Source organism: Ornithorhynchus anatinus, chromosome 17 (assembly GCF_004115215.2).
Source record: "Ornithorhynchus anatinus isolate Pmale09 chromosome 17, mOrnAna1.pri.v4, whole genome shotgun sequence".
Classification (NCBI taxonomy): Eukaryota; Metazoa; Chordata; class Mammalia; order Monotremata; family Ornithorhynchidae; genus Ornithorhynchus; species Ornithorhynchus anatinus.
The window spans coordinates 2,807,012-2,820,749 of NC_041744.1; the positions used below are offsets into that span (position 1 = coordinate 2,807,012).

At 49.7% G+C, this 13,738-nt stretch overlaps 1 protein-coding gene across 3 annotated transcripts; it reads left to right on the forward strand.

Moving 5' to 3' along the window:
* The first annotated feature begins 6,970 nt into the window (after positions 1 to 6,970).
* LOC120638922 (C-C motif chemokine 20-like) lies at positions 6,971 to 13,735 on the forward strand. Of its 3 annotated transcripts, none has more exons than XM_039914450.1 (5): positions 6,971 to 7,078; positions 8,286 to 8,435; positions 9,941 to 10,055; positions 10,716 to 10,857; positions 13,317 to 13,735. In XM_039914450.1, the coding sequence occupies exons 1-4, from the start codon at positions 6,994 to 6,996 to the stop codon at positions 10,813 to 10,815; spliced, it is 450 nt and encodes a 149-aa protein (XP_039770384.1). In that variant the 5' UTR covers positions 6,971 to 6,993; the 3' UTR covers positions 10,816 to 10,857; positions 13,317 to 13,735. The 3 variants fall into 3 exon arrangements, with proteins under 3 accessions (XP_039770384.1, XP_039770383.1, XP_039770382.1); XM_039914449.1 differs by having other exon boundaries at positions 13,348 to 13,735; XM_039914448.1 differs by lacking the exon at positions 13,317 to 13,735 and having other exon boundaries at positions 10,716 to 11,020.
* Positions 13,736 to 13,738: the final 3 nt, after the last annotated feature.

The window sequence follows — 13,738 nt, forward strand, 5'->3', positions numbered from 1 at the left end:
CAGGGGTTCCCGTCCCCCAGGATCAGTGGGCTGGGCCGTGGCCGGTTGGGGCGGGAGGAACCTGGGAGACCCCCGCCCATCCGAGGTCGGAAGGGGCTGCCCACAGAGTCCGTAGCTCATTGGCTGAGCCTGGGGTCCACAGCAGGGGAGGGTTCTTAAACCCTAGTCCTGTGAGTGGGTGAGCCCCCTCCAACCATCATTGGGGGGAAAACCCGTGAGACAGGTAACGGGGGGCAAGTGCCCTTGGACTCGGGGGACAAGCCGGGTGACTAGACCCGGCCGGAACTTTGGGAAACCCAGGGGTCCCCCCCTCCTGGGGAGTGAATATGTCTCCCCCTCTGAATTATCTCTGATTTGCCGTTCCTGCTGACCATCCCACAGTGTCCGAAACAAGCTCCTCCACTTAATCAATCAATCAGTCAATCGTGTTTATTGAGTCCTTACTGTGTGCAGAGCGCTATTCTAAGCACTTGGGAGAGGACAATATGACAGACACAATTCCTGTCCATAGCAAGCTTATAGTCTAGAAGGGGAGACAGACATTCATAGAAATAAATGATAGATATGGACATTGTGCTGAGAGAAGCACTTCTCCTCCTTCTCTTCCTCCTCGACTCCATATACAGGGGGCTTAGTGGGAATGTGAAGGATGGCCTAGAGGTAAGGGTCCGGGCCTTAAAATCCGAGGACCTCGGTCTGCCACTCACCTGCTGTTAGACCTTAGGCAAGTCACTTGACTTCCCTGGGCCTCAGTTCCTCACCCAGCGCTTAGAACAGTGCTCTGCACATAGTAAGAGCTTAATAAATACCAACTTTATTATTATTATCTGTATAATGGGGATTTGATACCTGTCCTCCCTCATACTTAGACTGTGAGTCCCACGAGGGGAGTCTGCATCTAACCTGATTATCTCGTACCTACCCCTGTCCTCAGAACCGTGCCTGGCACATAGTAAGCATATAACATATACTGCAATTATTATTGTTACCATCATCATTATTAGTATGAGTAGTAGACAGATTCTACATGTACAATAGAAAGAACTCCTTGTATACTTTGATTTCCACTGCGGCGTCCTTGAACCAAACTCCCCTGTGCTGGGCAGCGGCGGCACGGAAGAGAGGGGAGGGCAGAGACTCAAGTTCACTGCCCAGAAGGAGGCGATGGTAAACCGCTTCCAGATTTTTACCAAGACAACTGTATGGATATAGTACCAGAACGATCGCAGATGGAGGCGGGGCATTTTGGGAGATGATGATGATGATGATGGTATTTGTTCAGCCCTTACTATGCGCCAAGCACTGTTCTGAGCATGGGGTAGATATGAAGTCATCAGGTTGTCCCACATGGGGCTCGCCTGGGGAGAGATGCGTCCACGGCGTCACTAGGGGTCGGGGACGACTCGACGGCATGGACAAGATCCTCCAACCGACTTTTGCTTTAATTCATCGATGGGTATATAAAGGGCGTATTTATTGGCATTTTCCATTGTTCGTTCGGCTGTCTTCTTTGTTCAGAAGTGTTAGTGCTGCTTCTCGCTTTGACCTTCTTCTTCCGCTAGCCTTCCCTATCTGCCTGCCATAATGGGGTCTACTGCTCCCATTAGACTGTAAGATCCTGGGCAGGGATTGTATGTTGGGCTGCTAGTCAATAAATCGTATGTAATGAGCGCTTATCACGTGCAGAGCATGGAACCAAATGTTGGAAGGGTACAATAAAACAGAGTTGTGAGACGCACTCCCTGCCCACAAGGAGCTTACAGTATACGGGACTTCGGGCATCTAACCCTCCACGGTTGATCAGTAATTGCCGCTGAATGATTGACTGCTCAGATCTCCGTTAGATTGAAAGCCTGAGGGGAGGGTCTATTTGTTTTATCTTGCCCTCTGTCTCCCCACTTCTAGACTGTGAGCCCTTTGTTGGGTAGGGATTGTCTCTATCTGTTGCCGATTTGTACTTTCCAACCTCTTAGTACAGTTCTCTGCACACAATAAGCGCTCAATAAATAACATTGAATGAAATACGGTTGAATGAATGAGGGAACCGGAGTCTTCCAGGTGCTTAGCACAAAGCCTAAACCATGGTAGTCACTCAGTAAATGTCATCGAGTGATTTATTGATTGCTCAGATCTTAGATTTTAAGCTTTTTGAGGGGAGGGAATGAGGGTGAGGGCCTCCCCGGTGCTTAATACAGTGCCTAACTCATTAGAGTTACTCAATAAATGCCATTAATTGATTGTCCAGGCCTCAGTTGATTGACAGATGGATGTCACTTAGATTGCAATCATCCCCTATAGCAGACAGAAATGCTTAAGGAAGGGTTGTGGCTCTTGTGGTGGTTACAAGCCTCTCAACCATATATGATAATAATGATATAATGAAGATGATAATAATAATAATAAGCTGTGTTATTTCTTAAGCACCTATATACCAAGCACTATAGGACTGAAAGATAAATCAGACACAGTCCCCGCTCCACGTGGGGCTCACAGTCAAGCAGGAGGTCAGCTTTCATCCCATTTTACAGATGAAGTAATTGAAGCTCAGAGGAGTCAAGCGACTTACCCAGGGTCACACAGCACCCAAGTGGCGGAGGTGGGATTAGAGATTAGTGGAGAATTAATTAATAGAGATTAATTAACCCAGGCCTTCTGACTCCCAGGCCCGCGCTGTTCTCACTGGGCCACGCTGCTTCTCGGTTGAAGGTGGGCAGCCCTTCAGCTCTAGGGGATCACGGCTCACTGCATAGAACTCGGGGCTAAGAGTCAGGAGGCCTGAGTTCTAATCCCAGTTCTCTCACTGGCCTGCTGTATGCCTTTGGGCAAATCACAACTTCTCTGGGCCTCAGTTTCCTTGGAGCTAGATGCTTTGTCAGCCTGGCTCTGGCTGTACGGGCAGTCACTTTCTGAACGATCCAAGCAACTAGTAGACAGTGCATCCCCACAGTGGGAGCTCATTAACCCTATTATTACTGCTACTAGTCCTACTAGTGGAAAGAGCCCGGGCTTGAGAGTCAGAGGACCTGGGTTCTAATCCCACCTCCGCCACTTGTCTGCTGTGTGACCCTGGGGAGACTACTTCACTTCTCCGTGGCTCAGTGACCTCATCTGGAAACGGAGATGAAGACTGTGACCCCCACGTGGGACAACCTGATGACCTTGTATTTACCCCAGTGCTTAGAACAGTGCTTGGCACATAGTAAGTGCTTAACAAATATCAACATTATTATTACTGATATTAATCTACTACTGCTCGACTACTATGACTCCCGGGAATGTCGATAATAACGCTCGGCCCTTTTTAGCACCTGACTCCCTGTCATCGAGCCAGGTCCTCTGCCAGTCTTGACCGAGATCTGGGCACCACCCGCTCACGGTGGCACGAGGCCAACCCCACTCTCGGCTCGAGCTGGAGCCCGGAGAGGCGACTCCTTTATTTTTTTGATGGTATTTGTGAAGCCCTTGCTGTGTGCCAGGAAATGCCCCAGGCGCCGGGGAAGATAAAGGTTGGACACAGCCCACGTCCAATGTGAGGCTCACGGTCTTAAGCCCCATTTACCGATGAGATGACCGAAGCACAGAGAAGTGAAATGACTTGCCTAAGGTCACACAGCAGACAAGTGGTGGACTCGAGATTAGAACCTAGGTCCTTCAAGCCTGCCCCTTGTAGCTTGGTCATGGTTGTTGTTTGCAGTACATGTGTACACAAGAGTTGAAAATGGGCATAAATAAACACAGAAGCACAACTCGACCCAGTTCAGTGGGTGGAGAATTAGATGGGCAAAGCTTATTGGAGGAAGGCTTCGAAAAGTGTTTTAGAGCAGGGGAGGCTGCGCGTTTGGGGGTGGGGGGAGTTCTAGGAAGTGGGGAGAACATGCCTGGAAGGTCAGACGTGGGCGAAATGAGATCAAAGTAGATTCACATGTGGGCTTAATAATAAAAATAATACTGGTGGTATTTGTTAAGCACTTGTTTTGAACCCTGCACTGTGATAAATGCTGGACCAGATACAAGATTTTCAGATCAGACGTAGTCCCTGTCCCAGATGGAGATCAGAGTCTCAGGGGGGAGGGAAAAATTGGTATTTTATCTCCATGGGGAAATTGAGGCCCAGGGAACTTAAGTGACTTGTCCAAGGTCACACAGCGGTCGAGAAGCAGAACTGGGACTAGAAACCAGGCCTATTGACTCCCGGGTCTGTGCTCTTTCTCAAGAGTCAGTAGAGTGTACTAACTCCAGTGGACTCTACCTGGTGCCCAGTTATCGCCTCATCTCCCTCCTACCACTCCTCTCCAAAGTCCTTGAGGGAGCTGTCTACACCCGCTGTCTCAATTTCTTCTCCTCCAATTCTTTCCTCGACTCCTTCCGATCTGGCTTCCGTCCCCTTCACTCCACAGAAGCCACCCTCTCGAAGGTCGCCAGTGACCTCCTTCTTGCCAAATCCAACAGCCTCTACTCCATCCTCCCCTCACCTCAAGCTTACCGTGTCCATAACAGAACTCGTCATCTTCCCTCCCAAACCCTGTCCTCCCCTCGACTTTCCCATCAGTGTAGACGGCACCACCATCCTTCCTGTGTCACGAGCAGGGAATCTTGGCATTTTCCCTGACCCCGCTCTCTCATTCAACTCACATATTCAATCCATCACTAAATCCTGTCGGTTCCACCTTCACAACATCACTAAAATCCTCCCTTTCCTCTCCATCCAAACTGCTACCACGTGAATCCAATCACATATCTCCCCCTTTCCCTCTGCTCCTCCCCCTCTCCCTTCCCCTCCCGTCAGCACTGTGCTCGTCCGCTCATTTGTATATATTTTTAATTCCCTATTTGTTTTGTTAATGAGATGTACATCCCCTTGATTCTATTTATTGCTACAGTTTTTGTCTGTCTCCCCCGATTAGACTGTGAGCCCGACAGTGGCAGGGATTGTCTCTATTTGTTGCCAAATTGTACATTCCAAGTGCTTAGTACAGTGCTCTGCACATAGTAAGCGCTCAATAAATACTATTGACTATTGAATGAATATCTTCTCCCACGGTGATTATTGTATCCACTTTCTTGCTGACCTCCCAGCTTCCTGTCTCCCCACTCCAGTATATACTTCACTTTGCTGCCTGGATCATTTTTCTACAAAAACGTTCAGGACATGTCATCCCACTCCTTAAGAACCTCCCGTGGTCACCCATCCACTTATGCATCCAACAGAAACTCCTCACCATTGGATTTGAAGTCCTCAATCCCTTTGCCCCCGCTACCTCACTTGGCTACTCTCCTGTCATTAACCCAGCCCACACACTTTGTTCCTCTAATGCTAATCTTCTCACTGTACCTCGATCTCATCTATCTTGGCACTAACCCCTCACCTACATCCTCCCTCTGGCCTGGAATGCCCTCCCTCCTCAAATATGACAGACAACTACTCTCCTCTGCTTCAAAACCTTATTGAAGGCACATCTCCTCCAAGAGACCTTCCCAGACTAAGCCCCCTTTTCCTCTTCTCCCACTGCTGTCTGTATTACCCTGACTTGCTCCTTTTATTCATCCCCCCTTCCGGCCCCAAAGCACGTGACCATATCTGTATTTATTTATATTTTTCTCCCCTCGAGACCGTAAGCTCACTGTGGGAAGTAAGTGTGTCTGTTTAATGTAACGTTAAACTGTACTCTCCCAAGCACTTAGTACAGTGTTCTGCACACAGTAAGTGCTCAATAAATATGATTGAATGAATGAACTCTGAGTGGACCTCATTCCCTCATTTGGAAAATGAGGATAAAGACTGTGAGCCCCATGTGGGACAGAGACTGTGTTCAACTTGATTAGCTTGTATCTATCCTGTACAGTGCCTGGCACATAGTAAGTGCTTAAATATCATTAAAAAAAAGAAAACTGAGGCTCCTGACACCTGTGCTCTCTCCACCAGGCGATAGATGGGTCCTGGCTAACCCTCCTCTTGGCTTGGGTCTGGGAGAGGTGGGCCAGTTAAGGTCGCGGGGAGAGGAGGGTTTTACTTACATCACAGCTTCCAGTGAACACTGGAAGCTGGTGACAAGGTAGCCAGACAACCAGTGGTGGTGGGGATTGGCTTCTTGGACCAGCTGAAGCAGCAGGATTGAGGGATGTTGACTCCATCTGAAAGAATAAAAAAGGGGGGAATTAAAGACACTGAGGCTTTTGCTTTTTCTAAGTCCTCAACCTAGAAGAAACAGATGTTCTGAGCCTCCCCAACCCAAACTAGCTCCTAGCGAGCAGAGCTTAAACTCCCTGTGTCTCGATGTCAACTTTTCGCTCCTCTGAGCAGTGCGGAAGTCGCTGACGGAAAGGGCCTTGGGCCTTTGGCAGGAACGTGGGATTTAGGGATCTCCTTGAAGGTCCAGAGCTTGGGAAACAATAATCAATCGCATTTACTGAGCACATGTTATACCAAGAGCACTGTACTAAGATTTGGGATCAGAGTTGGGAGATGCGATCCTTGCCCTTAAGAAGCTTACAGTCTAATAGTAATAATGATGGTATTTATCAAATGCTTACTATGTGCTAGACGCTGGGGTAGAGGCAATAAGATCGGACATTAGCCATGCCGACTCCACCCGTCATGGGACTCTCAACCTCAGAGGGAGAAAGAAGTCTTTTAAATCCCAGTTTACAGATGAAAAAACTGAGGCAGAGAGCAGTCAAATGACTTGCCCAAGGTCACAAAGCAGGCAAGTGGCAGCCCTGGGCCCGGAGACTCTGGTCCTCCCACTCCCTGTGCCCCGGGCCAGCCTGCGGTCAGGCACAGAAAAGACGACTAGTTCCGACCCTGGTGTCGTTGCCCTGGACCTTGTGGTTTGGTTCCTGCCCCAAACCGGCTGACACAAGCAACATATTCGATTGTGAAACTGGACCCAGGAGTCCGGCCATGCCAACCCCACTCTTCGCCCAGCTCCTCCCACAGACGAGGGTTTAAACTGTGGCCAGGCTCGGCCGGGACTCTCAGACTCCAGTGGCAACATGAAGTCCGGAGGCCTCTTCCTCTTGGCGGCCCTCCTGGCCCTCGGGATGGACCTGATCGAGGCTCTCGACATCGTCCAAGTGGGTGAGTCTCGGGGGAGAGGGGCGGGCATGGGTAGTTGCTGCTGTTTCTCTAGGGGGTGCTGCATTTCCAGGGCATAGATCCTGGAGCCCTGGGCAGGGGCAGAGTGCTTGGAGTAGAGTTATAGATCAGTCCTCCCCTGTCTCCTGTCCTTCACGGCCACCTTCCCCACCTGGCAAAGGAGGAAACGTTCATCTACGAGTTGACGTAGTGCAGCCTGGATTCCAAAACTGCAGCCGATCACTGGCTGGAATCCGCATGGTTGGTACGGAGTGCGGGGGTTGAGAGGAGCTTGGTCTCTAGTGATCTGATGGAGAAATCACAAATCACTACTGGGTAAGGGCAAGATCAGGGCTCAGGGCTCCAAACACACCACACCATTTGATTCTCTGGTTTAAACTTCAGTATTGAATTCAAAAGATCCTCACCTCAAGTCTGTAAACTCTAGACTGGAAACTCATCGTGGGCAGGGAAAGGATCTATCAACTCGGTGGTATCGTACTCTCCGAGTGCTTAGTACAGTGCTCTACACACACAGTAAGGGCTCAATGAGTTCCATTGATTGACTGATCCAAGTTGGTCAGAGATGATTTATTCTATTAGTGCATCCTTCGAAATAAGGATACGTAGCTGTGTATGCCAGAGGAGGTAATGACAGATGACGATCACAATCCAGTTTTGGGGGAGATGGACACACACTAACACCCATGCACACATACAGAGGACAAGAGAGAGGGTAGAGGGTTGGAAGAGAGGGTCCCTGGGAGCTAGGAGAGCTCTCCCTAACCTTCTCGCACCACTCCCCGCCCTGACTCTCCAGATCTTCCTTCTCCCCACAGGACAGTTTGGGCCTGGCAGGAGACCATGGGGAGTAGGGCTGAGGGGAGAGGGTGAGTGGCCCTGGAGGGAGCTGAGGGAGGGAGAAGAAGCTGAGGACTTGGGGGGGGGACTCTCAGCTCTACCCCCCGCTTCCCCGGGACTCAGGAGAAGCTCCTCCCTCTAAACCGTAACCTCCTCCCTCTGGATCGAAAGTTCCTTGTGGGCAGAGAACATGTCTAACAACTCTGTTCCATTACACTTTCCCGAGCATTTAGAACAATGCTCTGCATACACTAAGTGCTCAGTTAATACCAGTGATCGATCAACTGATAGATAACCGATTGTCTCCGACCCCAGACTGTGGAAAGTCTTGTGTGTGTGTGTGTTTTAGGGACCCCTAGATCCGGTGCCTGCCCAAACCTGCCAGTGGGAACAATAGGGATGTGTGCAGAATGGTGTTCGGGGGATGATTCCTGTCCTCAGGGACAGAAGTGCTGCAGCAACGGATGTGGTCATGCCTGCATGCCAGCGGTGACAGGCGGTGAGTAAAGTGGCCTTTCGGGAGGCAGGGTGGCCTGGTGGAAAGAGCTTGGGATCTGCAGTCGGGAGACCTGGTTTCTAGCCCCAGCTCACTGGTTGCAGTCAAATATTTGATTGGATTTCAGTTTCTTCATCTGTAAAGCAGAGATAAAACCGATTATGAGCCCCATGTGGGACGGGGATTGTGTCTGATTCCAAAAACTCAAATCCACCCCAGTGTTTAGCGCATTTATCGAATGCCGTAATTTGTGACCTTGGGTTAATGTGGGACGAGGCGGCCCCAGTTTCAAAGGACGGATCCCAGATAGCACAGTGACACCCTTTCGTTGCCCCTCTCCTGCCCATCTGTGAGAAGCCTATGGAGCAAGGCCCGAGTATGGCCAACATGCCCGTGTTCTATTACAACTCTGAGAAGAAATGTGAATCGTTCATCTATGGAGGCTGCCAGGGTAATGAGAACCATTTTAAGACCATAGAAAAGTCCATGGTTCACTGTGGAGGTAGGGCCAGAGACCAGGTTCCAAGAAAAAGAAATCCCCTGGGAGACCCGGGCTGTCGGGGAGCCGGGAGGTAGAGATCTTTTCTCCCGTGTCAATACGGGCCACTCGGCAATGAGCTGGTTTGGGGCTTTGGTGGTGAGAAGTCAAGGGTGGACAAGGAGGAGGGGCTGACCACTCCGCTGACCAGGCATTTGTTTGTGCCTCAGTCACCTCATCTGGAAACTTGGGATTAAGACTGTGAGCCCCATGTGGGGCAACCTAATTACCTTGTATCTGCCCCAGCACTTAGAACAGTGCTTGACACATAAGTGCTTACCAAATACCATAATTATGATTTGACAGCTCTCTGCCTCAGTTTTCCCATCTGTAAAATGGGATTAAAAAGACCTCTCTCCCACTAAGGTTGAGAGTCCCATGGCCGGGTGGGGGGGGGGGGGAAGTGGATAGGGCCATTTCCTGGTCTGATCTTGTTGCCTCTACCCCAGTGCCCAGTTCACAAGAAGCACTTGATAAATGCCATCATTATTACTATTAGACTGTAAGCGCTTGCAGGACAGGGACCACATCTTCCAACTCTGATCCCAAGACTCCGTACAGTGCTCTGATAAATGCCATCATTATTATCATTAAACTACAAGCTCCTTCAGGGCAAGGATCTTGTCATCCAACTCTGATCTGAGCACTTAGTACAGTATTCTGGGCATTGCATGTGCTCAACAATGTGACTGATTATTATTTCCCAAGCTCCAGACCTTCAAAGAGATCCCTAAATCCACTGTTCCTGCCAGGGGCCCAAGGCCCGTTCCATCAGCGACCTCCGAACGGCTCAGAGGAGCGAGGAGTCGACATCGAGGCACAGAGAGTTTAAGCTCTGGTGGCCGAGAACTGGTTTGGGTTGGGGAGGCTTGGAACATCTGTTTCTTTTAGGTTGAGGATTTAGAAAATGCAAAAGCTCAGTGACTTTTTCCCCACACCCCGTCCCTCCTCGCCTTTTTAATTCTTTCAGATGAAGTCCACATCCCTCAATCCTGCTGCTACAGTTGGTCCAAGAAGCCAATCCCTCTCCACCTGTTGTCTGGCTACTTTGTGACCAGTTCCAAGTGTTCACTGGAAGCTGTGATGTAAGTAAAACGCTCCTCTCCCCGTTACCCCAACTGGCCCACCTCTCCCAGACTCAAGCCAAGTAAAGCGTTAGCCAGGACCCACCTATGGACTGGTGGAGAGAGCACAGGTGTCAGGAGCCTCGGGTTTTCTCTTTTTTTTTAATGGTGTTTGTTAAGCGCTTACTATGTGCCAGGCATTGGGGCAGATACAAGCTAATCAAGTTGGACACAGTCCCTGCCCCACGTGGGGCTTACGGTCTTTATTCTCATTTTACAGATGAGGTAACCAAGGCCCAGAGAAGTGAAGTGACTTGCTCAAGGTCATAGCAGACAAGTGGCAGAGCTGGGATTAGAACCCAGGTCTTTTGACCACCAGGCCCGGGTTCTAGCCACTGGACCACACTGCTTCTATGTAACCCCCTCCTTCTCCTCACACACTTGGCTATGTGATGCTTGGACCATTTCTGCAAAACCAGGCCAGGGTAACACCTTAATGAACCCTGCTTGGCTGCTCTGGAGCTTGGCTTTTCCCTTCTACCTCCCGTTCCCAAGGGCGGCCGAGCCCAACGGACGAGCTAGGCAGAACCCGGTGTCATGACGACAACTTGTCTTTATTCCCTTCCCTCATCAACTTTCTCCATCCCAGGGTGATCTCACCAGACCATCTTCTCTCCACAGCTTCAAAACCGTGAAAGGGGTTGAAGTCTGCGCGGACCCCAAGGAAAAATGGGTTCAGGATCGCATGAGGCGTCTGAAAATCAGACGCAAGAAGCCATGAGCCTTCCCTTCAGCCTCTCCAGATCCACTCAGACTCCCTCCCGTGAGTTGTGGCCAACCCTTCCCAAAAGGCCCCCTTGCCCCTCTCTGCTCTCTAGGAATTTTAATATAGCATTGAAAATGTTACGCTTCAACATGCAACCGTATTTACGTTTTTGCCATCTTGCTTTATTAGCTCTATTAAACAAATTTCCACCTGTCACTCACCCCATGGTATTAGTAGTAATGATATTTATTAAGTACCCACTGGGTGCACTGCACTATAATAAGCGCTGTTAACAGGGGAAAATTGTACCTAATCTCCCTATCTCATGGGGTATTTCGTTTAATTAGTTCATTCAATTGCATTTCTTGAGCGCCTACTATATGTGGAGCACTGTACTAAGTGCTTGGGAGAGTACAATACAACAGAGTCGGTAGATATGTTCCCTGCCCAGAGTCCTCCTCACTGATGGTATTTATTGAATGCTTACTGTGTACAGAACATTATGCTAAGCACTTCCAAGAGTACAGTACTCTCAATGCAATATTTAATGAGATGTGTGAAAGGTTTCAGAGAAAAGGACCCAAGAAATTATTATTTTCACCATTATGGAGAAGCTTCCTAAGAAAATATGTATTATTTTTTGGATAAAACTTTGACATCGTGATTCTGTGTGGGAAGCTGAGGGTGGGGGTTTCAGAGAACTCGTGGGGGTGACGGTGAGACGAATCACCCATTCCAGGAAGTTGGCCTCAAGATAATGGCATTGATTACTTACTTACAGGGGTAGTTTCAAAGTTTTCAGATCCCAGTCCCACTGTCTATGGTAAACCCCATTTTACAAATGAAGAAACTGAGCTCCAAAGCGGGTGAGTGATTTGGCCAAGGTAACCGAGCCAGTCCTAGCAGAGCTAGGACTAGAACTCAGATCTCGAGACCCCCATCCTGTGCACCTTTCAATCAATCAGTGGTATTCATTGCACTCTTACTGTGTGCAGAGCACTATGCTAATTGCTTGGGAGTGTACAACAATATTACAGATACATTCCCCGCCCATGAGTTTATAATCTAGAGGGGGACACAGGCATTAATATAAACAAGCACTTACTACATGTCAAACACTGTTCTAAGTGCCGGGATAGGTACAAGTTAATTAGGTTGGACATAGACCCTGTCCTGCATGGGGGCGAAAGTCTAAGTAGGAGCGTCCCATGTGGGACACGGACTGTGTCCAGCCTAATTATCTGGTATCTACTCCAGTGCTTAGAACAATGCTTGACACATAGTAAGGGCATAATTATTATTAACTTTTGGCTAAATCCTGTGCAGAGCATTGGGGCTCCTACAATATAAGGTGCTCCCATTGTCTAGCAGGGGAGTCTCTCATGGTGCCCCCAAGCAGGGGAGATACCCCCCAAAAGTATCCCCACACAAGCCCAGACCCCTAAATCCAATCCTCAAGTCCTAAAGGGGTGGACTCCTGTGGCCCAGCCCCACCTCTGCCAGCAGAATAATGGCCCCAGAGAGACCACCCTCACCCCCTGAAATGTTCCATTTTGGTCAACGGGGCAGTCGTGGAAGGTGGAGTCCCTGGACTTGGCCCTGTCCGGTAGCACAGATGAATTCAAATGAACCTACCTGTGATTCCATTGCCCTCAGTTTCTAAATCTCTGAGAGGGGAGGCAGGGCTCCGAGAAAGGAATAGATGACCACCTTCTGAGGAGATAAGGAAGGCAATGGGGCAAGAGTTGAAGGCAAGGGAGACTCTTGAATCTCCTCAGATCCTGCGTTGGGGTCCCAGAGTGGGCCAAAGAGGGAAGGCTGATGTTAAGCTCTCACCCCTCCTGAAAGTCTTTGGTGTGTGGCTCCTTCCACCGCAGCTGATCCCTGTAATCAGCACAGCTCAGCTGAGCTGAAGCTTTTCTCCTCACAGAACTTAAAGGAACCTGAGTTTCCACCAGGATTCCTCCCAGAAGCCATTAACCCCTACATGGGACCCCCCCAGTGGCCTATAGTTCTGTGGTCTGTTTGCATGAGGGAGTGATGTGAAGTGGGAGCTGTTTGAGTTCACTGAGAGATGGTGAATAATCAGAGCAGTGGGGGATGGAAAGCGGGGGTCGTAGAGAGGGGGTGAGCTGGGACACCATCCACGTACAGTGGATTGTTCCAATCCACAGTAGATACTACTGTGTCCCTCTAGGCTGTAAGCTCATTGAGGGCAGGGGACATTTCTGCTTAACTCTGTTTATTGTACTCTCCCAAGAGTTTAGAGTAATGCTCTAACTGCTCAATAAATACTAATGATTGACTGTAGAATGTAAGGTTTTCGTAGGCAGGGAAAGTGTCTGTTAGATTGTTGTACTGTACTCCCCCAGGTGCTTAGGATAGTTCTCGACACACAGTCGGGGCTCAATAAACACGATTCACTGATTGATTGAATACTGAGGGGCCGAAACATCGAATATCTTCCAGATGGCCACCGTAACCTGTTGAATCAAGTTTTCTCTCACCCATGCCAGTTTTAGTTTGCACCTTCCCTCGCCTCCACAGGAGATGTTGCCGCTGCCCAGGTAAAGGGGCTGGAGTCCAAGAGGCTTCGTATCGACTCCCTGGTCCGACGGGGCTGGGGCGGCCCTTGAGAGTGAACGCTCTTCTGGAGCCCCAGAGGACTGTGAGAGGAAAACAGCACCGTGGCGCACTGAGAGACACCTTCAGTGGGAGCCAAACCCTGGAAGCGTCACCCCCTGAGCGGCGGCAGAGCGGAACCCTCCAAGAGGACCATGGGACGTCTCCACCTTGACCCTCCAACGTCCCTGTGTGGTGGAGGTCGGGTGGCGGGGGAGAATAGGAGGTTTAGTAACATTCAAGTTCGAGAGCTGGGGACACTGAGGCCTGGGTTGCATGAGGCATTTATTGCAAAAGGAAAGGCTTCCTGAAAGCA

Excerpts from the sequence above, each read along its gene's own strand:
- LOC120638922 (XM_039914450.1), top strand. The coding sequence starts at position 6,994 with ATGAAGTCCGGAGGCCTCTTCCTCTTGGCGGCCCTCCTGGCCCTCGGG. Across the intron at positions 7,079-8,285 it reads TCTCGACATCGTCCAAGTGG|GGACCCCTAGATCCGGTGCC; the intron begins GTGAGTCTCGGG and ends TGTGTGTTTTAG. Across the intron at positions 8,436-9,940 it reads CATGCCAGCGGTGACAGGCG|ATGAAGTCCACATCCCTCAA; the intron begins GTGAGTAAAGTG and ends TAATTCTTTCAG.